Source organism: the organism of the source record quoted next, unplaced genomic scaffold, assembly GCF_019419815.1.
Source record: "Pyrus x bretschneideri cultivar Hongxiangsu unplaced genomic scaffold, Pyrus_bretschneideri_v1 Contig9, whole genome shotgun sequence".
Lineage (NCBI taxonomy): Eukaryota > Viridiplantae > Streptophyta > Magnoliopsida > Rosales > Rosaceae > Pyrus > Pyrus x bretschneideri.
In genome coordinates this window covers 1,339,591-1,360,678 of record NW_025999831.1, presented here as the reverse complement: position 1 = coordinate 1,360,678, position 21,088 = coordinate 1,339,591, and the positions used below count along the sequence as shown (strand labels likewise).

The following is a 21,088-nucleotide window of genomic DNA, read 5'->3' as shown; positions in this document are numbered from 1 at the left end:
CCGAACATCAAAATACGACCCGAATTCGAATAATTATTGAATCAAACACTACCTATTGGGTTTGATAACAATTCTGACTAGTGGATTTTGTTAGTTTATGGTAATGGACTGTAAATTAAATTGTCAATGATTGAGAAATGAGTAAATCAAAGTTACCTCAGAATTCTCTGCTGCAGTTGCTGTTGCTGTGGAATTTCAGGGACTTGTGGCTGTTGCAGATCCGCGGAGAGACTGCTGAAATTTCAGGGTTTGGTATGTGGGGTCATAAAGCAAACTTGTATATTTGCAACCTTGGGAATGAAAAGCACGTGACTCTTGGTCGCGGTTTATGACGAATACGCCATATTTCCTCTGGCGGCTTTGATTGATTCAAATTTATGGTTGTAAAAGACGCTAGGCGAGCGGGGCCTAGTATTTAAATGGGCGCCTAAATGGATTAAACGGATTTAAGTGAATCTATTATATTTTGTGTATATAAGTATCGATTTATACTTAAAATATATATAATTTTATAATAAACTACAAAGTAGAACGATATATATATATATATATATATATTGTGAAGTATTGAAAAATAATGAAAACATGGGGAACAAACATATAATATGTGTTCATTTAAGTATACAACAGGTCCCTAATAATTTATTATAAAAAATAAAATGCAAAATGAAAGTTATCTATTTTCTATTTTAAGTGAGTCGCAACTTAGGCAGGTCTGGACGGGCTAGGTAGGTGCCTAGGTGGTTTAAACTGGCACCTTAGCAGTTCTATGCGCTCTTTCTTAAATTTTCAAACACTTCGGCATTAATCGGGACGATGGCCAGCCGCCTAGCACCTAGACGTCACTATGAGAGGATTTTTAGAACAGTGTTCAAATCCATCTGTTTGATCAAAATACAGCAGTCATGTGTTGAATGCAGCAGATGAATCAAACTACAGATTCCGAAAGAGAGAAAAAGAACGAAATTACGATTATAATTAGGTTTGTCACCAATCGGCACTACGGTCGGCATCAAGTTCAACGTTCATTGATGAAAAACTAATATGGGTTACTCGTTAAGTGGCTTAGATCATATTCCTCATCCCGAACGGTTGAATTTGAGTTCGTGTTGTTTCGGTTTTTGTACTTGCATTTACATGTTTGCCTTCATTCGTTCACGGTGAAAAAAAATGTTTGCAAAATGCCTCTAGGAATAGCTCAAGAGATATGGCAAGGTCATCGTCGATCGTTCAAAGGGTGTTTTCGCAAATCACACGATCCCTGTATTCGTTCATCGTCGATAGAGCATTTCGCACATTGGAAAATGAGATCACACACTCCCTGTATTCATTCATAATCGAGAAAGAAAAGGCTTTCCTTCAAAATTTTCCAAAAGCATTCATCCAGAGCAACATCGAGTACTAAATTATGGTTTAACAACGAAATCAAAGTCATCGAAAACAAAATAGAACACCGAAAGGTATGCATAAATGTCTTTAAAAAAAAGTTCCGCTGACGCTTCCTTCACTTGGAAAGTTTCTGATAAAGATTAACTTAGTAGATACGGATAGCTTTCCCCATCGTACTCTTCAAGTTCAAGGACCTCACCTATTTCGTACAAACAAAAAGGCAACATAAGTACCATTAAAGGCATACATATAGTGATATTCAAGTAGAAATTCGTGACTTCGAATCCAAATCAAATCTTAATTTCAGACTGAATCATAATTTACACATTCTCGCATGTTCGATCAAACAACATAATAACAAGAAGCCGAAATTCAGCGGGATCAAAGAAAATAAGCATTTAAAGTTTATCCATAAATTTGAAAGCTAAAACTTGGAAGTTAGAACAGAGCAAGTATAAATAAAAAACGAAACCATGAAAGCAGGTCGAAGCAAATAACTTACATTCTGCCAGTTCTTCTTCAACAATGAAACCAAGAAATTGACACTGAGTTGTACATTCTGGAAAATCTGCTTCTCCTCCATAGCGAGATTCCCGACAGCAACACCCATGCAAAGAACCTTCTTAAGTTGGAACTTCACCATAGCTTTGGTCTCGTTAAGTTTTGCCTCCAGAGATTCCTGGTGACTCACCAAGGTTGGAAACTTACCTGCGCTTTGTCAACAAAACCAAAACTAGCATTAGTTGCTTTCTTAATAAATTATTATGTCCAATGAAGCAAAAGCAGAACAGATACTAATCAGGAGTACTTGCCGGCCTTGTTAAGACCAGGGCCAAGAAGACGAGGAATCTGCTTAATGACAGCTTCAGAAGCTAAAAAGGCATGGTATTTCTTGGCAAGCTTCTTCACAAGTTTCTTGTTCTTGTTCAGCTTTTTCAAGCTCTCCACATCCATATAATCCAAACCCATCTTCTCTGCCTGTAGTAAAGCATAAACGATAGGTTAGACGTCTACACACAGACTACACATGTTTAATTTTCTACTTTATCCCAAATGCACCAGAGAATAACAAATCATCAAATTCATTAACTGTTTAATCAATAAGGAAATTTACCTCTTCCACATGCTGGGCATCTCCAAGCATGCAAACCCTCATCTTAGGACGAGGAATGTGTGGAAGCCTGACAGAACCGCTGAAACGCTTGTCCTTTTGGGGGTCATAGTTCTTCAGACCAATCTGAAGCTCCACTGTCTCAGTGAACTTCCTCTTCTTTGTCTCAGAGTTCGTCTTAATCTGAGAAATGGCTTCCCTCAGCCCATCACTCGACAGCTTACTGTTAAAAAAAATAATAAAAACATGAACTTCAGATACATAACACTATAAATGATATAACAAATGAATGTAAAAAAACCCGAAGCGGAGCTTTGTAAGGTTCGAGACTCATCCGACAGATATGGGGAATGTGTTTCATATTTACCACTTCAGATATATAAAACAATCAATGATAAAAGAAATGAATGTACAACAATTTTAAATCATCGTACGATTGTCAGGGACTTTTTTGCCCAACGCCACCCAAAAAAACATAAATTAAAAACCCTAAAAACAAGTAATCAAAACACACGCCTTTCTGTAAAAGCTATATCAGATAATCCTCCAATACAATAACAGATTAAGGAGTATTAAATCTCTAATCTCGATTTATAGCCACTAATCACTTTGCAAAACCAGATTGAAACAAGTAAATAAAAAGACATTCAAACCACCTACTAAAACATGAACAAAAATTTGAGATTTTGGGTTCTAAAACCACCAAAAATCCAACTAAATTTCAAATCGAGCAATAACCCAATACTAATTACAATCAGATGAAGGAAGAACAAGAGAAAAACAATGAAATTACCTCATGGTTGGTTAGATCTTTGTCCTCGCTGAGAAAAAACTTCCTGCAAAATCAGAAAAACGAAGTGAAAATTTTGGTGAGGGTGAAATGTAGAGAGGGACAGAAGGATGAGATGAGAAAACCCTAGCGGCGGCGGAGATTACCTGAAGAAAGAAGACGAAAGAACAGGATTTTCAGGCTGCCGCTACTGAGTGGTGAAGGGAGAAGCAGCGACTCCGGAGACTTTATAAAACCCTAGCTCTTGCTACGTCTTTATAAGGGGACGCTCGCACGTGATTTGTCTAATTTGATATTTGCCCCTATACTTGTAACTATTTCTTCTTCTTTTTTTTTCATACGGCTTTTTCTTCTTGTAAATGGTTATTTACAATCATATCCTTCAACTTCGACTTAAGTTTTATTTTACTTATTGAAACTCAAATTTTATCATTTTTAACTCTTCGAAATTGGAACAAATTTCGTCAATGTATCCGCTAAAATTTTTACTTAGCAGAAATAAGACCAATTATTATTGAGATGTATGTCATGTGTTCCCAAAAATTGTTTACCTAGCAACTTTTCCTCTTTCTATTTGTTTAGGACGAGGGTGGGGGTTCTCGCATGTAAAACATTACACTTCAGAGAAAAATATTTTAAATTACTTCAATATTTAGAGAACAATTACGTGTGATACTGTAAAAATTTCACAATTAATAATCAATTAGAAGATGATAAATGGATAAACAAGGAACTTTTTCTTTGAATGAACTTTTTAAATGTTTTCCAATAAAACTTATATTTATCGGGGTGATTTCTCTAATTAACTTCGCATGAGGGAGGAGAATAAGAAAATAGTGGATTTTGCAGGGGAACCAAAGATAAAACACAAAATTGTGTTCAATCAATTTGATATAATAATTGAATTTTTTTTTGGTTTAAGTGTCAAAATAGTATGTGTTTCACCCTAAACAATTCATAAAATAGTTAAAATTGAGTGAAAAATGTAATTTCACTGTAAACTTATTAAAAGCACGTGAGATCATGATCGACGACGACGCCTCAAAAATCAAAATCATTACTATTTTATTCCTTGTAAGTAAACATTCCCTTAAACTTGAGCACCAAAACTTGTTGGCCGATAAGAAATATGATTTCAACTATTTTTTAATTGTTTTTTTTTCTTCCCTATATTGTGTTGATGTATCAAAAGGTTAATTAAAATGGGAGAACTAATCGAAAGAAATCGACACAAAAATAAATAAGAAAGGTCACAAAATAGGAAAATATAGCTCTACTTTCCCTTTATGTGTTCTTAGTTGAATTAAGAGTTGATGCTATATAAACCCTAACTTTGTGTCACTTGTTCATGTAAACGAAGCCAAAACCTACCCTTAAACCCTAGAGTTGCTGAAACAACTTTGAACTTTTCCATGAAGTGCATACAATTCATGCCTCAATTGAGGCGTGACGACCGCTATTTCTACCTTGCCGTAGTCTGCAGTGTCATCGGCGTCGTCGTCTGCTTCTTCGCTATACTCGGCAGTGTCTATGCCGTACTCTGGAAGAGCTTCTATCCCCACGGCCCCCAAATCACCGTCACTAACGCCTCTCTAACCCGACTCAATCCCATTGACTACGCGGAAAACACTCTCGACTACAACCTTGCACTCAACTTCACCATCAGAAATCGCAACAAAGGGGTTGGCATAGACTACCGTAGCATCCAAGTCATTGGTGCTCAGATAAGCTACAAGTCTGTCGCAGTGAGTGCGACTCCGTTTTACCAGGAGGGCAAGAACACCACCGCTATGCATGCACTACTACAACTTCAAGGGGAGCCGAGGGAGATGGCTGGTGTTTACAGTATTGACGTAATGTTTGTTCTTCGGGTAAGGTATGATCGCGTCAAGTTATTCAAAAAAATCAAGGGCAGTCCGCAGATCCTTTGCAAGCTGGGGGTTCGGCTGAGTAGTTCTAATGGAACATCTGCAGGTGGTTTCAACCCTACCGAGTGCAAGAGTGTTCCTCGAAAACAAAGATACCGAATCCGTGCTGGATGAATGATTAATTGTTAATGATCAGTATAATGTGGCAACTAGCAAACAACTTTTAAGGTTTTTCTTAAAATTTCAATCGTTTGTGTGCCTGCCAAGAAACCCAAAAGTGAACAGAACAACCTTAATTTCCATCGTGCATTTACAATTCGGTGGAAATTACGTGCATCTGTTCATTTTCTTTCTCTTTCTCTATCTAGTTTTTAATTATTCCTTTGTTACAATTAGTCGAGTTAATCGTTTAGAGAAAGTAAACATGATTCAACACAAACCACTGCACAATGATAAGGCAAAGGCAAGGGGATCAAAATCTCAAAAACAAACAATAACCATTGGCAGAATCAAGTCAATGTGGCCGTACACAACTGATTCGACAATTCAAAAACACTTTAGTTGAATGGAACAAGGTTTATAATAAGCTGAATCCGACCAAACTTTTATTACTAAAAAGAGAAGCCCTACCTAAAGCATAATTGCATGCTCCAACTTTCGATTATGAAAACTTTAGAACTGTCAAAGAGAAGCATCTGTAATCTCATTCTTCCGATTGCCTTGTCCCCAGAACTGAAATATCTTCATATCGTTTCTGCATAAAAGAGAAATAACCAGTTTCAATGTTAAACTTGTGAAAATGTCCAGTAGCACCGATCAAAATAGAGAAATTATGAAATGTCATAAACCAGTTACTATTGAAGAAAGAATCTCAACTGCGTCGAAGACATGAGTTTGAACAATATAAATGTCTATATGGATGTGGAAAGTGAAAATCCATCCCAATTGTGAACACACCCCCCACCCCCCCCCCCCCTCCCCAAAAAAAAACACCCAAAAAAAAAAAAAAAAAAAAAAAAAAACAATCGAGCAAAACAAACAAGGGAATACATGTTGCTCTACAACCAGCACCAGCTAAACTCTCTCCAAAACATGTACACCCAAATCCAATGAAGAATCCAAACAAACATATGTGCACAACCAAATAAAGTATGCAGGCCATCCAGCCACGGCAAAAGTTGTCTTTTGGGAAAAAGCAAAAAAACAGCATGTATTTACAGAAGGGAGAATAAGTAAAAGCTATTTAAATTTTCAAGTTTTACACACATCTGTCTCTACTATACAGTAAATAACACATGGGATCATACTCGTATCATTGTTCATCATGCCAGCATATTTTCGGCAAACTGGAAATACATAACATTCTAATATACATGGAGAAAGTGCATGCAAAATGCGTAAATAGAACAGTAGAATAGTTCACATACCCCAACATTATTGTACTCCCACAGCTTATGAACTCCATAATCAACAGCCTGAAACCAGCAAATCAAATACATAAGAACACTAAGACATTCGAGGCGACAAAAGAAACAAATTCAGCAAGGAATGAAAAAAAACTCATTCAGAAATGTGCATATACCCCAAAACTCAGAAAAAGCACCTGAAACATAAGGTTCCAAGAAACAAAAATCAAGTAATGTCTCCATTAGTAACTCAACGCCATTACTAGTAATGAATATATGAAAAGTTATGAACCCGAAACCAAGTGCCACGATTTTTTGAAATACAAAATGGCAAGATTTTGAATGTCGATAATTCCACTATACATGACTCTCAACTTGATCAATTTAGCAACTTTTCGTCGCTACGAGCATTGCATATATGAAACAAATTTACAGAATTAGATGTACAAAAAGAATTACCAAAAATTCATTGCTAAATCGCAATAAACAAAATCAAATTTTACCCATTTCTCACCAACACAACAGAGAAAAAAAAAAGCCAATCCCGTTTAATTACAAGGCCAATTCAACAAAATACCATAAACCCAATTGAAATTTCTGCGCTTTCTACTAGACTAAATTGACCTAATCGCAAATCAAGCACCTTTTAATTTCCTTAGATTTTCCTAGCAACCAAACAGAAAACAACAGGGAGCAAAAAGAAATCTAAAACGAGAGGCTCGAGGCTCCGTGAGGGAAACCCTAATCTGAAAATTCGTGAGAGGCTCACCCGCTCGCCGAGGAAGGCTCCAGCGATGACAAAGGTGACGTAGACGGAGTTACGTCGCATGATGACCCTGTATAGACCTTCGAAGAGGCCTCCGCCGCTCCTTCGAGCCGCTGAATCCATGGCGATCTGCGCGAATCTGTTTCCGCCTGCTTCTGATCTGAGCTGCGAGGTAGAAGATTTTGTTCAGAACTCTCGCGTCGTGGAAATGGGAACGGGATTTGGGACCTGTGATATGGCGTTTGGATTTGCGAACCGGGTTGTTTGGAACGGTCCGCTAGACGAGTGGTTCGGCCTGGGTCGTTTAGACGGGGGTTTTGTGGGCTTCGAAGTGTTGGTCCATGTTCCACCAATAGTGGGCTTAAGAATTTCTTTTCTTTTGGGTTTTCTTTGGTTGGAACGCATATTCCAGTGCACCGCTTTTTAAATCACGGGTAATCACAGTGAACCATTATTTTAGTTGAAATTGATATCTTGAACAATTTTTAGTAAATTAACCTATGAATTATTTAAAATTAGCCAATTAACTTCTCAACGTTAAATTTGATGAAGTCGTCAAATACTAGCACGCGACCACATGTTATTCAATCCACTTTGCCTAAAACATGAGATAAAAAGTCCATCTTTGTAACGCAAAAGGCATTTAGTATTTCAGCCATGTCTTATGTCGAGTTCGTGTGTAGAGTTCCAACGCTTGCACCGGCTCAGATGTTTTCCACATTATCACGTTCTCCTTTGTGTCTGCCGCTTGCGGCAATGTTGCTTGGGACTTGTTTTGAGCTTCCACCTGGTGATTGGCCTCTTTCGCTTGGATGCCGATTACCCCTACCTTATGGCTGTGCACATGAGACGTCAGTGAAGGAGATGATTGGTGGGGTCGGAGAATTGGTTGGCTGGCAGTTCCTTGGACCGTTGGTGGAGAAGGCAGTGGATGCTTCTCAAATGTTCTTTGGTTTTGGGCTCATTCTTTGTTTATGTTGTTTTTTCTTTCCGTTTAGGCCCTTTTTAGTTGTTTTTGTTTATAGGTGTTGTTGGGCCTTTGTCTGTTTGTAAGTTTGTGTTTTGGTTAGAATAAAATCTTTCCCTTGACCAAAAGAAAAAAAAAAGAAAAAGGCATTTGGTATTTAGTGTGTTTCCTTTTGTGAGTATATCTCTTCATATTCATTTGGGCGCATATGTGATTTTTTGCTGATCTATTTAATTTTTGAGTATGTTTATGGGATTTGAATTAAGAAGAGAATTTAATATGAATTGAATTGAAAACCCAATTAGGATTTTGATATAAATTAAAAATTCGAGTAAGTTTGGCCTAATCTCATTAATTATAGTACAGTAGTCGTAATAAAAGTAAGGGTAAATTACATTTTACCCTCTTAAGTTTGGGGTCAATTTCAATTCCTTACAACATTTTTAAAACATTTCAATTTCATACATTTACTTATCATTTTATTTCAATATCATACATCTGTTAGAAAATCTGTTACGTAAACCGTTAAGTGATGACATGGCAAATATGGGATCCACATTTGTATTGACGTGGCTACCACATTTGTGCCACGTGGTAAGAAAAATAATTTTTTATGTATTTAAAATATAATAATATGTACCCTATTAAAAAAAAAAGAAAAAACCCAAACAAACCCAGAAACCCCCTGACCTGTTAGAAGTAGTGGTTCTATCCACTACGTAAGTTTAGGGTTAAGTATGTAAGCAGTTTCAACTGCATGGCGAAATAAGCCCTAGAATCTAGGGATCAGTTTCTTTTTCAGACTTAGTCTTCTACCACGTTTAGGTTTATGTTCAACGTGGGCTGCATGTTTTCATTCAGTTATTGTGTAAGGCTTATTAAAAGCCTGTTGGTTATTCATTCAATCTGAACGTAATTTCTCATAGCTTGCAAAAGATCTCGGCTGACAAAACTCGGATTCAACATTTGGTATCAGAGCCCCAACCTGGGGTTTCTGATTAAAACTTGAGAGAGAGTAACTTTTGAGTAAAGTTATACGAGAATATGGCAGGAGAAGGAAGTGGTTTTGTGCATGCATCCATTCCGAAACTGGATGGGCATTATGACCATTGGGCGATGCTTATGGAAAATTTTCTACGTTCAAATGAGTATTGGAGTATTGTAGAGCATGGAATCACTGCAGCAGCAGAAGGAGCCTCAATCGTGGAAGGACAAAGGAAGGTGCTTGAGGATCAAAAGTTGAAAGATCTAAAGGCTAAGAATTATTTGTTTCAAGCAATTGATCGAGCTGTTCTGGAAACAATCTTGAACAAGGATACGGCTAAGGAGATCTGGGATTCGTTGAAGCAAAAGTATCAAGGAACTGCTCGTGTCAAGCGAGCACAGTTGCAGGCACTTCGAAAGGAATTTGAGATGCTTCACATGAGGACAGGAGAGACTGTGAATGAGTTCTTTGGTCGAACTCTGACCATAGCCAACAAGAGAAGAATCAACGGTGACAAATTGACAGATGTAGAAGTTATTGAGAAGATTCTGAGATCGATGACTCCTAAGTATGATTATGTGGTTTGTTCAATTGAGGAATCTAAAGATTTAGATCTTCTCTCAATTGATGAACTGCAAAGCAGTTTGTTGGTACATGAACAGCGGATGATCGGACATGTTATGGAGGAGCAAGCATTGAAGGTGGTCTATGAAGAAAACTCTGGAGGAAGAGGACGTGGTCGAGGAACCTTTCGCGGAAGAGGCAGAGGGAGAGGTCGACAAACTTTCAACAAGTCAACAATTGAGTGCTATAATTGTCATGAATTAGGGCACTTTCAGTTTGAGTGTCCTATGAAAGACAAGGAGGCAAAGGTCAATTATGCTGAGGCTAGTGAAGAAATGTTGCTAATGGCATATGTAGATGCTCCAGATGTCAAAGAAGATATTTGGTTTCTCGACTCGGGGTGCAGCAACCATATGTGTGGTAAGAATGAGCTATTTCTCGACTTTGATGAAAGTTTTAGAGAAAGTGTGAAACTAGGGAACAATACTAGTATGACAGTTTTGGGGAAAGGAAACATTAGACTACAAGTGAGTGGGATAACTCAGGTGATCACAGGGGTTTTCTATGTGCCTGCTTTGAAGAACAATCTTCTAAGCATTGGTCAGCTTCAGGAGAAAGGTCTTGCTATTCTCATTAAATATGGAAGATGCAAGATCTTTCACCCTGAAAGAGGACTGATCATGGAGACTGTTATGGCTGCAAATCGCATGTTTATTATTATTGCTCAACATCAAATCAGTGTCCAAGCATGCTTCAATGCTCTCACAGATGATCCAGTTCAGCTGTGGCACTGTCGTTATGGACACCTAAGTCTTGGTGGATTAAAGACTCTTCAACAGAAGCAGATGGTGAGTGGACTGCCTCAGATAAAGGATTTTTCAAGAGTGTGTGAGAATTGCATGGTAGGCAAGCAGCCGAGAGATCCCTTTCCAAAAAGGAGTACCTGGAGGGCTTCTCAAAGTCTACAACTCATTCATGCAGACATATGTGGACCAATAACGCCTGCATCCAACAGTAAGAAGAGGTATCTACTGACTTTTATTGATGATTTTACTCGCAAAACTTGGGTCTATTTCCTGGTAGAGAAGTCAGAAGCTTTTCGATTCTTTAAAGCCTTCAAAAGTCTTGTTGAGAATGAGACTGATGCAAGCATTAAAAGTCTGCGCACAGATCGGGGAGGGGAGTTTACATCTCATGAGTTTGTTGAGTTTTGTGTTGAGAAAGGGATTCAACGACAGTTAACTGCAGCCTACACTCCGCAGCAAAACGGAGTAGCTGAACGTAAGAATCGAACCATCATGAACATGGTTCGAAGCCTACTCACCGAGAAGAAGATGCCAAAGACATTCTGGCCTGAAGCAGCAAACTGGACAGTTCATGTGCTCAATAGAAGTCCCACACTTGCAGTGAAAAACAAAACACCAGAGGAGGCATGGAGTGGTACGATACCATCTGTAAGTTATTTCAGGGTTTTTGGGTGCATTTCATATGTGCACATTCCAGACAACAAGAGAACCAAGCTGGATGATAAGAGTATGAAGTGTGTGCTACTTGGGGTTAGCGAAGGGTCCAAAGCCTATCGGCTATTTGAACCAGTCTCACAAAAGATCATAATTAGTCGTGATGTTAGATTTGACGAGAACAGTAGCTGGGTTTGGGATGAGCATCATCATGAAGCTGTCATAGCATATTTGGAATGGGATGATGATGAAGACACAACAAGTGAAGCTAATGATGTTGACAGTGAGGGAGGAGCTGAAGATGGATTCGATGGAGATGGCAATGATACAAGCAACAATAGTGGATCAGATGAAGTTCCAGAAACAAATTCATCCAGTTCAGAAGAAAGGAGACCAAGAAATCCGCCTGTATGGATGCGAGATTATGTGACAGGAGAGGGTTTATCTGAAGAAGAGGAAGCCACGGTGCATTTGGCTTTTCTTGCGAGTAGTGATCCAGTGCATTACAATGAAGCTGTGCGAAATGTCAAATGGAGGAAAGCTATGGATGTTGAGGTAGCAGCCATTGAAAAGAACAACACTTGGGAATTGACAGATCTACCTCAAGGGGGGAAGATAATTGGAGTTAAATGGGTTTACAAAACTAAACTAAATGAGAATGGAGAGGTGGACAAGTACAAAGCTCGGTTGGTGGCAAAGGGATATGCTCAAGAATATGGGATTGATTATGCTGAAGTCTTTGCTCCTGTGGCCAGGTTAGATACCATTCGAATTGTGATTGCACTTGCTGCTCAAAGGGAATGGACAATTCATCAAATGGACGTAAAAAGTGCTTTCTTACATGGGGAAATCAACGAAGAAGTATTCGTGGAACAACCACCTGGATATGTGCAGAAAGGTAAGGAGCATAAAGTTTACAAACTAAGGAAAGCTTTATATGGACTTAAACAAGCCCCTCGTGCTTGGTATAGTCGTATAGAAGCTTATTTCTTGAAGGAAAGGTTTGTGAAGTGTCCTCATGAACACACTTTGTTCATCAAAGCAGGAGAAGGAGGTAACATTCTCATTGTTTGTCTTTATGTTGATGATCTCATTTATACTGGCAATGATGAAAGCATGTTCAGTAAGTTTAAGCAGTCGATGATGAATGAGTTTGAAATGACTGATCTTGGTAAGATGAGATACTTCCTTGGAATTGAAGTATTGCAAAAACCAGATGGAATATTCATCTGTCAAAAGAAATATGCTCAGGAAGTGTTGGAGAGGTTTAAGATGGGGAATTGCAATCTAGTGCATAATCCTATTGTTCCAGGAACCAAGCTAACAAAGGATCTGACAGGTGAGAGGGTCGACAGCACTTACTACAAACAAATTGTAGGGAGTCTCATGTATCTCACAGCTACTCGGCCTGACACTATGTTTGTGGTAAGTTTAATTAGTAGATTTATGGAAGGTCCAACAGAAATGCACTTGGCAGCAGCAAAAAGGGTTTTGAGATATGTAAGAGGCACGATCGGCCTTGGAGTTTTTTACAGAAAGGGAGAACACGCTGAGCTCAGAGGCTATACAGACAGTGATTATGCAGGTGACTTGGACGATAGAAAGAGTACATCAGGATACTTGTTCATGTTAGGTTCAGGAGCTGTGTGTTGGTCTTCCAAGAAGCAACCGGTGGTTACACTATCAACAACTGAAGCTGAATTCATTGCAGCAGCTTCATCTGCTTGTCAGGCAACCTGGTTAAGAAGGATAATGAAGGACTTAGGTCAAGACCAGCAAGGCTCTACAACGATTTTCTGTGATAACAGTTCAGCAATAAAGCTCTCCAAGAATCCTGTGCTGCATGGTCGAAGCAAGCACATAGATGTACGGTTCCATTTCCTTCGTGAGCTGACTAAGGATGAAATTGTGCAACTGGTTTATTGCAACACTCAGGAGCAAATAGCAGACATACTAACCAAGCCATTGAAGACTGAAGCCTTCCTGAAGTTGCGAGAGTCTATGGGGGTGTGTTTGGAATCAAATGTAAACTGATTGCTTAGCAGTCAGTTTAAGGGAGGATGTTAGAAGTAGTGGTTCTATCCACTACGTAAGTTTAGGGTTAAGTATGTAAGCAGTTTCAACTGCATGGCGAAATAAGCCCTAGAATCTAGGGATCAGTTTCTTTTTCAGACTTAGTCTTCTACCACGTTTAGGTTTATGTTCAACGTGGGCTGCATGTTTTCATTCAGTTATTGTGTAAGGCTTATTAAAAGCCTGTTGGTTATTCATTCAATCTGAACGTAATTTCTCATAGCTTGCAAAAGATCTCGGCTGACAAAACTCGGATTCAACATGACCTACTTCTCCATCTCCTCCCTCTTCACCTCCCATCCCTTCTCTCTCCCCAGACCCACTTCTCCCTCTTCACCCCCGACCCACCTTCAACTTGCTTCTCGTTGCTCTCCTCGATGAAATTTTGACCCATCTTCGTCAAGAACATGGAGCTCGACTCGAACTCGACCAATCTTCCGCCGCTGCTATCTTTGTTGAAATGCAACTCTTCGATTCTAATTCCGCCCCTGGGCTTCTCCATTGCTGTCGAGCTTTTCAATACGTTCGTGAGTTTAATCAAATTTATTCCATTTCCACAAGGTTAAGCTTCCTCTTTAGCTTAATAAAAAATTAAGCCTGATTATCTAACTATTATATAATCAATTTTCTCTCTGCAATCAAATTCAAATTTCAAGAACGAAAATGGTGAAAAGGGTGGTGAGGGTGCAAGTTTGGAGGTGGGTTAGGGGTGATCGGGGATGAGATGGATTTTGGGGGATTATGGTTTGGGGGTTTATGGGTTTGAGGGAGAGTAAGGAATGGGTCAGGGGGTGAAGTGGGTATGGGGAGAGAGAAGGAACGGGAGGTGAAGAGGGAGGAGATGGAGAAGTGGGTTGGGGGGGTGGGGCTTTTGGGTTTGAATGGTTTTTTTTATTTTTTTTTAAATTTTTTTAAGGGTAAATATTATTATATTTTAAATGCATAAAAAATTATTTTTCTTGCCACGTGGCACAAATGTGGTAGTAACGTCAGCACAAATGTGGATCTCATACTTGCTACGTCATCACGTAACGGTTTACTTAACAGATTTTCTAACGGTCGTATGAAATTAAAATAAAACGATAAGTAAATGTATGAAATTGAAATGTTTTAAAGATGTTGTAATGATTGAAATTAACCACAATCCTGAGAGGGTAAAATGTAATTTACCCTAAAAGACTAAAAGTAACAAAGACTAAATAAAGTATATCTTTTTTTGTCGTTCCTATTGCTCTTTCTATTTCTGAAAAAGAGGGGTTTCGAATTAAAATAAAGGATTATTTCGTTTCGAATAATTATTTATTAAATCGGTGGATAGGAGTATTTTTTGAATTAGAGGGGAATACTGTCTGATAATTTCTACCAACTTAAAGCTCCAATTAGTATTCTTTGTTTGTATATTGTGTAAAAATGTCCTTATATAGTACACGTTATTACTACATGATTACCATGTAATTATCATGAAAAGTTAATTATTAAAGCACATAATAATAATTTCGCTTGTAATTAAGTTAAAAAGAAAATTAAATGAAACTACTTGTTAGTTTGCTAAAAGGACTGTTTTGCCCATGATTCATATAGTCCTCGTAGAGCAGTCAAAACAAAGCATTTATACGGTCAAATACTCTTCCTCGCCGACTCCTCATAGCTCACAGCCTCATTTGGCCATGGAGTTAGCGAAAGAGCTCCGAGAGATTCAGACGCTACAGGGCCACACCGATAGGGTATGGAGCCTCGCCTGGAATCCGGCCACCGGTGTCGCTGGAATCCCCCTTTCCTTCGCTTCCTGCAGCGGCGATAAGACCGTTCGTATTTGGGAACAAAACCCCTCAACTTCTTCTTGGGATTGCAAGGTGACCCATCATTTTATTTAATTTTATTTGATTTTTCCATTTTTTGTTAAATGAGTCGGGTTTTAATGGAGTTCTCAATTCTGGGTTGCAGGCAGTTCTGGATGAAACACACACGAGAACCGTCCGATCGTGCGCTTGGTCCCCATCTGGGAAATTATTGGCCACTGCAAGCTTCGATGCCACTACTGCAATTTGGGAAAATGTTGGGGGCGATTATGAATGTGTTGCCAGTCTAGAGGTATGAAATAGTGAAAGACTCTTGCTTTACATAAATTGGTCGATCTTACAAGTTGGGTTATTATGATTTTTGTTAGTAAAGATATTGCTGTTAGTGGCATTGAAAGACTATTGCTTTGCAGAAATTGTCGATTTTGCAAGTTGGGTTCTTTTGATTTTTTGCTCGTAAAGTGAGAACTTTTTTTTTTTTTTTTTTTTTGTGTGTGTGTGTGTATTAGGGTCATGAAAACGAAGTGAAAAGTGTGTGTTGGAATCCATCTGGGTCTATGCTTACGACTTGCGGTCGAGATAAAACTGTATGGGTATGGGAAGTGCTGCCCGGGAACGAGTTTGACTGTGTGTCAGTTTTGCAAGGCCATACACAAGATGTGAAGATGGTTCAGTGGCATCCCACTAGGAATCTTATATTTTCTTGTAGCTACGATAACACTGTCAAGGTAAGAGCTTGGAATTTTTAAGTGCTCTTACTACTTTCCCTACCACCGTCCTATACAAATGGTTACTTTTTTTTCCTTCATTACGTATCAAGAAGATTGGACTTCCTCAGAGTTTTTATCATTCAGTACAATGTTTCTTGCAGATATGGGCTGATGATGGTGACGATGATGATTGGGCATGTGTTCAAACCTTAGGTGAAACTAACAAGTACTACACATTAGCCTCTTTGCATCTCGAAATTTCTGCATCATCTTTCTTTCTTCAGAATCATTCCCTTCTTTTGAGTAAAGTTTTCTAGATCGTGTGTGTGTTCAATCCTAAGCTCTTGTTCCTTAAATGAGGTCATGCTTCTCTCTAATTGATTCGACATTGATGACTAGAATGTGCAGTGGGTGCAATGCACCTTAGCTGTTCATGTATAATTCAAAAGGAATATGATCTCATCTAGGGCTGCAGGAGATTTTTGTTGATTGTAATACATCGTTGTGAATCAGTTGAGTTCTTAGGACTGCTAGCACTTTTTATTAAAGTATGTTACTCTAATTCAGCTTAATCGGTTTCTTGTTAGTGTTCACTCTTCTACTGTCTGGGCTCTATCATTTAATGCCAGTGGAGACAAGATGGTTACCTGCAGGTAAGCAAAAGTGTTATCTCGTTTTCATGTTTGATTGGTTTAGATACCAAAACACCAGTTATAAGAACATCTCTGATAAACAGAAATTGAAGAAATAAAATGACAATGTACTGATTTTGCAGTGATGATCTTACTCTAAAGATATGGGGATCAGACGATACAAAGATGTCTGCTGATGGTTTTGCACCTTGGTGAGTAGCTTTAGGAGTATTTCTTTTTTATTTGATAGATCCCATACGTGAATTCGGTTTTTTCACTAATGTGAATTATTTAAAAATTTTGAAGTACTCTCTCAGTCTCTCAGTCTCTCTCTCTCTCTGCATGAATTTGAAACTTTTTATATTTTCTAGAAAGAAGACAATGCATTTGCGTTTTATTGTTAGAGAAAGATGTGTCATCCTGGATTTGCCCAAATAATTTGTCGTTGTGCAAACAAGTCCATTGTGGGTATGAAGGGAGATATGTGAATACCTCTTACATGAATGACTATCATTTCCAGAATAATGTGATTTCACCGAATTGAAAATTTGAAACTGGGGGCTGACAACCCCTACCTGTGCCCGCATTTAATTGGGTAATGAGAAGCTCTTGATCTAGATTCTGATTCTTGCTGATAGTCAGCATCTGTTAAGTTTGCTTCTCGTGGGAGTGTAAGAAATCAATATGGTAATGCCTGGAAAAAGTTGCGGGATTGTCATTTTTTTTTTCATGTATTGCCGAAGACACAATTACAAATTCCCTGCTGTTTTACCGTTAGTGCAGTTGCATATGCAATATAGGAGTTGGCTGCTTCTGATCTGAAGCTAATCAATGTGGTTTCACTCTATGTGATGATTAGAATGTTTCATTTAAATTTCCAGATAAAATATAATATCAAGGAGTTGAAGTTAATTTGGTAACAAGTAATTTGATTGGTAGGGTGCTAACATTTAGCTGTATTTCATTTGTTGTAATTGCAAGATGATGCATTATTTTGGTTTTTTCAGGCGACATCTTTGCACTCTTTCAGGTTATCATGACCGGACAATATTTTCAGTTCATTGGTCAAGGTAATAGAACCAAAGAAATAGTCCCAATTGTTGAGAAACTCAAGATTACTAGGTAATAGAACCCTAATTTATATTTGACTGAAAAATGACAGGGACAATATCATAGCCAGTGGAGCTGCAGATGATGCAATAAGATTTTTCGTGGAGAACGATGAACAAGATGTTTTGGTATGTCATAATCTTTAACCCTTATTGATTATCTTAGAATTCGTTTCGTATGCCTTAATATCTGCATTGGTTCTGATGGTATACTGCTAATAAATATATCTCTAGAGCTTGGCGTGGATCAATTAATCTAATACTTTTAGACATATAGTTCCGTTCCTAAATTACTGGCAAGGTTTTTGATTTTAAATTCGTGTTTACTTCTGATTCGTATGCAACTGCTAGTAGCAAGCTCATCGAGTGCTAGATGATTAGAGCGACTCCATTATTTGCTTATCTGATTTTGAGAGTATTAAGTAACCGAATTGTATGATTTCATTCAGGTTGATGGGCCTTCATATAAATTGCTTTTGAGGAAGGAAAATGCCCATGACATGGATATCAATTCGGTGCAATGGAGCCCTGGGGTAAGATTTCTCGTCCAGTGCTTTTCCTTGTGAATTGAGGGCTTGGACACTAAGGTTCTCTAAGTCTTATCTACTACCATTAATGCCACACCAACTCCAGTGGCTATCACCACCCATCGTTGCTTCTGTCACCGTACTTTCTGTTGTGTTCATCACTGCTCCCATGGTATCACCACCACCACCCCCTATTATAGTGAATACTACCACAACCTATGACCACAATCATCATCGAACCCTGGACTATCATCACAAGCGTCATTGTTATATCACTAATACTCAACTACCACTACCAACTTGAGGGTCACTATTGTTGCTGCAATACCCTTGGAACAGTACCGCTGATCTTCTGCATGGTTATTGCCTACCAACTTATTTCCACATAATCCATTTATGGTTGCTAAAGTAGCTGAAAGCGGCTCTGCTATCATTTTCCCTTTTATTTTTTGGATAACTTAAATTTGTCTCTGCTCTACGCAAAAGATCCAGTTACGAACTTTTAATCAACATAGAACTGGAGGCACACTAAACATTGCGTCCTAATTGTCTGTGTAGCGCCCCTTCAGTAAAATTTTTTAATCGGTTCTATTTGTGCATATTGAGAGAGAGGGGTTTTTGCTATATGGAGAATTATATTTTTATATAAGAGGCCCAACTTTCATACATATTCTGACATTGCCCTCGTACATTGCTGTTGCATGTTCTTAGGAGGATCAGTTTCTTGCTTCTGCAGCCGATGACGGGACGATTAAAATATGGGAGCTGACATCTGATAGCTGCTAAAAGAAACACCCTGCTGCTAAGAGTTGTGTAATTGCAAATTTGTTAAATATTTCTTTTATACTGGTCTCAATTTTTGGGAGAAAAAAAAAACCTTGAAATTTAGAATACTTAGTGAAATGTGACTTGTTTTATTGTGAAGTTGTAATCATGTAATGAATCTTTATGAGAAGGAAGATGGCTTACAGTATTATTTAGAATCGCCAAGACATCGACTTGTATTTTGCCACTATGATGGTATCTCAACCCAATCACGAATTGTCATTCATTTTAATTTACATGACATTGCGTGATAGGCTTGAGAAACTTATACGGTGAAACTCCCGTTGCACGGAAGGTACTCCAATGGTAGATTCCTCATCACCCTCTATATTCCACCGTTGCACGGAAGGTCCTCCAATGGTAGATTCCTCATCACCCTCTGCCCGTTTGACAATCAAAGCTGACATCGGGTTCCAAATAGTGTGGTTTAAATTTGCTTGCTCACTAGGCTTCAATCAAATCATCTCATGGGAGGGCTAGACGATCATTTTGATCAAACAGAGAAGCGAAACGGTTTGTTCAATGGGGAAGGGGAATTCGAACTCGAGACTTCTTTTCGATGTAACGTGTTATTACTGGTACTTATACTACGGTCTAGTGATATACCTCTTTACACTTTACTTGTAAGTGAGAGATCTTAGATTCGATTCTCGTCAAAAACGAATTTGAATCACAATATTGCTAGCCTATTGTGATGCTTAGCCTACCTCGCTCTCCTTTAGTGCAGATAATATCGTTTACTAAAAAAAAAAAAACATGTGTTACCACCATATTATTTGAACACTAGTTTGCAGCACTAGTTGCATCACTTTTTACAAAATTCATTCTTTGCTAACCTAGGTTTAACCTATTTAGCTCTTGTACATATAAACTCAAATTCCACGCCGTATAGTTTTAGATTAAACTAGAATCCCGCATGAACATGAAAAATGCATACTTTTTAGCAAAAATGCAATCATTCTCACTAACAAAAGCCATTCCCACAGCATACAGTTATCATGTATCAATAATCAGCGTGAAGCATCCCGAATTTGAAATCTCCCGATTTCTTAAATTATTGTAATAGTTTCAAATCTTCATCTCCACTTAATAATAGAAAATTAAAAAAAAAATCACTGGGAAGAAACATTGTAATGATCATTATAATTATTAAAACAAAGATTAATGATCTTATAAAACTAATAAGAAGATTAAATTATCATTAATGAATATTCAACACCTGTATTCTATTCTTAATCTGCCGGAGTTTTCTCTCCTCCCCTCCTCAACCAACGCAGAACGAGCAGTCATAATCCCGCTCGGAAACAAAGAAGCATCAAAAGCTGAACAGTCAATCCAATCCTGCAGCAACTCCTCCTGCCCCCAAATATCCGGAATCCAAACCTGTCCGGCCACCTCCATTCTGTGCTTCTTCAACCTCTCACGTCCACTCTCTTCCTCTTCCGCCGCCGCCGCCGTGGGATCTTGATCCAGAACAACAACATGATCATCACCTTCTGCAGCAGCTGAATCATGACCATCCATTACTGAAACTTCCTCGTTTTCATGCATCTTTCGTGACGTGCTTCCTTGCAGCTCCATAAAACTGTCATTTTTCTTTAAGATCTGCTCACCATATTCTTGCATCTTTGGTAGAACTGGAGTGTTTTGGATGATGGGTTTCTGCAGAGAGATTTGATGAGCCATTTGAGATCGTTTTCTTCTCATTCGGATTCAGAAATGGTGATAAAAATCTGTGCTTCCTAGAACTTGTTGCTGCTTCTTCTTCTTCTTCCTCTGGTAGTTCTTGTAGTTCGAACTCTGTGAAAGATATGTGTGTGTGCTAACAATATATGGAGGCTAGAATGGGTGGGGAGTTGCGTTACACGTCAACTCAATAGGTTTTATTTTGGCGTATGGCAAGAGACATGTGTACGTGGATTGGCTGAGATTGGAGTCCATTTTATGTGGCTTAGTTCTTGTTTGAATATGATCAAAAAGGAAAGGAAAAGGAGACTCTGGTAATAAAGTACAATGTACTTGTGTTCGCCGTGAAGATAGGTGGGCAGTTCAACTTCTTATAAGCACATATAAGGTTTTTAATTTTTTTATGTGAGATTCATGCATT

General features: G+C 38.4%; 5 protein-coding genes across 5 annotated transcripts; 2 read left to right on the top strand and 3 right to left on the bottom strand.

Moving 5' to 3' along the window:
- Nucleotides 1–1,305: 1,305 nt before the first annotated feature.
- On the bottom strand, nucleotides 1,306–3,579 carry LOC103956419 (60S ribosomal protein L10a). The gene is made up of 6 exons (XM_009368399.2): nucleotides 3,437–3,579; nucleotides 3,294–3,336; nucleotides 2,504–2,723; nucleotides 2,202–2,367; nucleotides 1,892–2,097; nucleotides 1,306–1,588 (listed from the first exon to the last, which is right to left on the bottom strand). The coding sequence occupies exons 2-6, from the start codon at nucleotides 3,296–3,298 to the stop codon at nucleotides 1,535–1,537; spliced, it is 651 nt and encodes a 216-aa protein (XP_009366674.1). The 5' UTR covers nucleotides 3,299–3,336; nucleotides 3,437–3,579; the 3' UTR covers nucleotides 1,306–1,534.
- Nucleotides 3,580–4,548: 969 nt separating this feature from the next.
- On the top strand, nucleotides 4,549–5,704 carry LOC103956484 (NDR1/HIN1-like protein 10). The gene has a single exon (XM_009368482.3). The coding sequence runs from the start codon at nucleotides 4,703–4,705 to the stop codon at nucleotides 5,330–5,332; it is 630 nt and encodes a 209-aa protein (XP_009366757.1). The 5' UTR covers nucleotides 4,549–4,702; the 3' UTR covers nucleotides 5,333–5,704.
- On the bottom strand, nucleotides 5,639–7,500 carry LOC103956418 (cytochrome b-c1 complex subunit 9, mitochondrial-like). Its single transcript, XM_009368398.3, has 3 exons — nucleotides 7,334–7,500; nucleotides 6,586–6,633; nucleotides 5,639–5,912 (listed from the first exon to the last, which is right to left on the bottom strand). Exons 1-3 carry the CDS (start codon nucleotides 7,451–7,453, stop codon nucleotides 5,862–5,864), a joined length of 219 nt encoding a protein of 72 aa, XP_009366673.1. The 5' UTR covers nucleotides 7,454–7,500; the 3' UTR covers nucleotides 5,639–5,861.
- A 7,487-nt stretch (nucleotides 7,501–14,987) lies between these two features.
- LOC103956417 (protein CIA1) lies at nucleotides 14,988–19,146 on the top strand. The gene is made up of 10 exons (XM_048576527.1): nucleotides 14,988–15,232; nucleotides 15,324–15,470; nucleotides 15,688–15,906; nucleotides 16,050–16,114; nucleotides 16,476–16,541; nucleotides 16,664–16,732; nucleotides 17,528–17,590; nucleotides 17,683–17,758; nucleotides 18,079–18,162; nucleotides 18,868–19,146. Exons 1-10 carry the CDS (start codon nucleotides 15,047–15,049, stop codon nucleotides 18,940–18,942), a joined length of 1,050 nt encoding a protein of 349 aa, XP_048432484.1. The 5' UTR covers nucleotides 14,988–15,046; the 3' UTR covers nucleotides 18,943–19,146.
- Nucleotides 19,147–20,044: 898 nt separating this feature from the next.
- LOC125473568 (protein BIC1-like) lies at nucleotides 20,045–20,835 on the bottom strand. The gene has a single exon (XM_048576615.1). The coding sequence runs from the start codon at nucleotides 20,686–20,688 to the stop codon at nucleotides 20,194–20,196; it is 495 nt and encodes a 164-aa protein (XP_048432572.1). The 5' UTR covers nucleotides 20,689–20,835; the 3' UTR covers nucleotides 20,045–20,193.
- Nucleotides 20,836–21,088: the final 253 nt, after the last annotated feature.

Coding starts and splice junctions, on each gene's coding strand:
- LOC103956419 (XM_009368399.2), bottom strand. Junction 2,098..2,201: donor CCCTGGTCTTAACAAGGCCG/GCAAGTACTCCT, acceptor GACAAAGCGCAG/GTAAGTTTCCAACCTTGGTG. Junction 1,589..1,891: donor TGAAGAAGAACTGGCAGAAT/GTAAGTTATTTG, acceptor TGTACGAAATAG/GTGAGGTCCTTGAACTTGAA.
- LOC103956484 (XM_009368482.3), top strand. CDS start 4,703: ATGAAGTGCATACAATTCATGCCTCAATTGAGGCGTGACGACCGCTAT.
- LOC103956418 (XM_009368398.3), bottom strand. CDS start 7,453: ATGGATTCAGCGGCTCGAAGGAGCGGCGGAGGCCTCTTCGAAGGTCTA. Junction 6,634..7,333: donor GAGCCTTCCTCGGCGAGCGG/GTGAGCCTCTCA, acceptor TGCTGGTTTCAG/GCTGTTGATTATGGAGTTCA. Junction 5,913..6,585: donor GGGAGTACAATAATGTTGGG/GTATGTGAACTA, acceptor TCTTTTATGCAG/AAACGATATGAAGATATTTC.
- LOC103956417 (XM_048576527.1), top strand. CDS start 15,047: ATGGAGTTAGCGAAAGAGCTCCGAGAGATTCAGACGCTACAGGGCCAC. Junction 15,233..15,323: donor CTTCTTCTTGGGATTGCAAG/GTGACCCATCAT, acceptor TCTGGGTTGCAG/GCAGTTCTGGATGAAACACA. Junction 15,907..16,049: donor GCTACGATAACACTGTCAAG/GTAAGAGCTTGG, acceptor TGTTTCTTGCAG/ATATGGGCTGATGATGGTGA.
- LOC125473568 (XM_048576615.1), bottom strand. CDS start 20,688: ATGAGAAGAAAACGATCTCAAATGGCTCATCAAATCTCTCTGCAGAAA.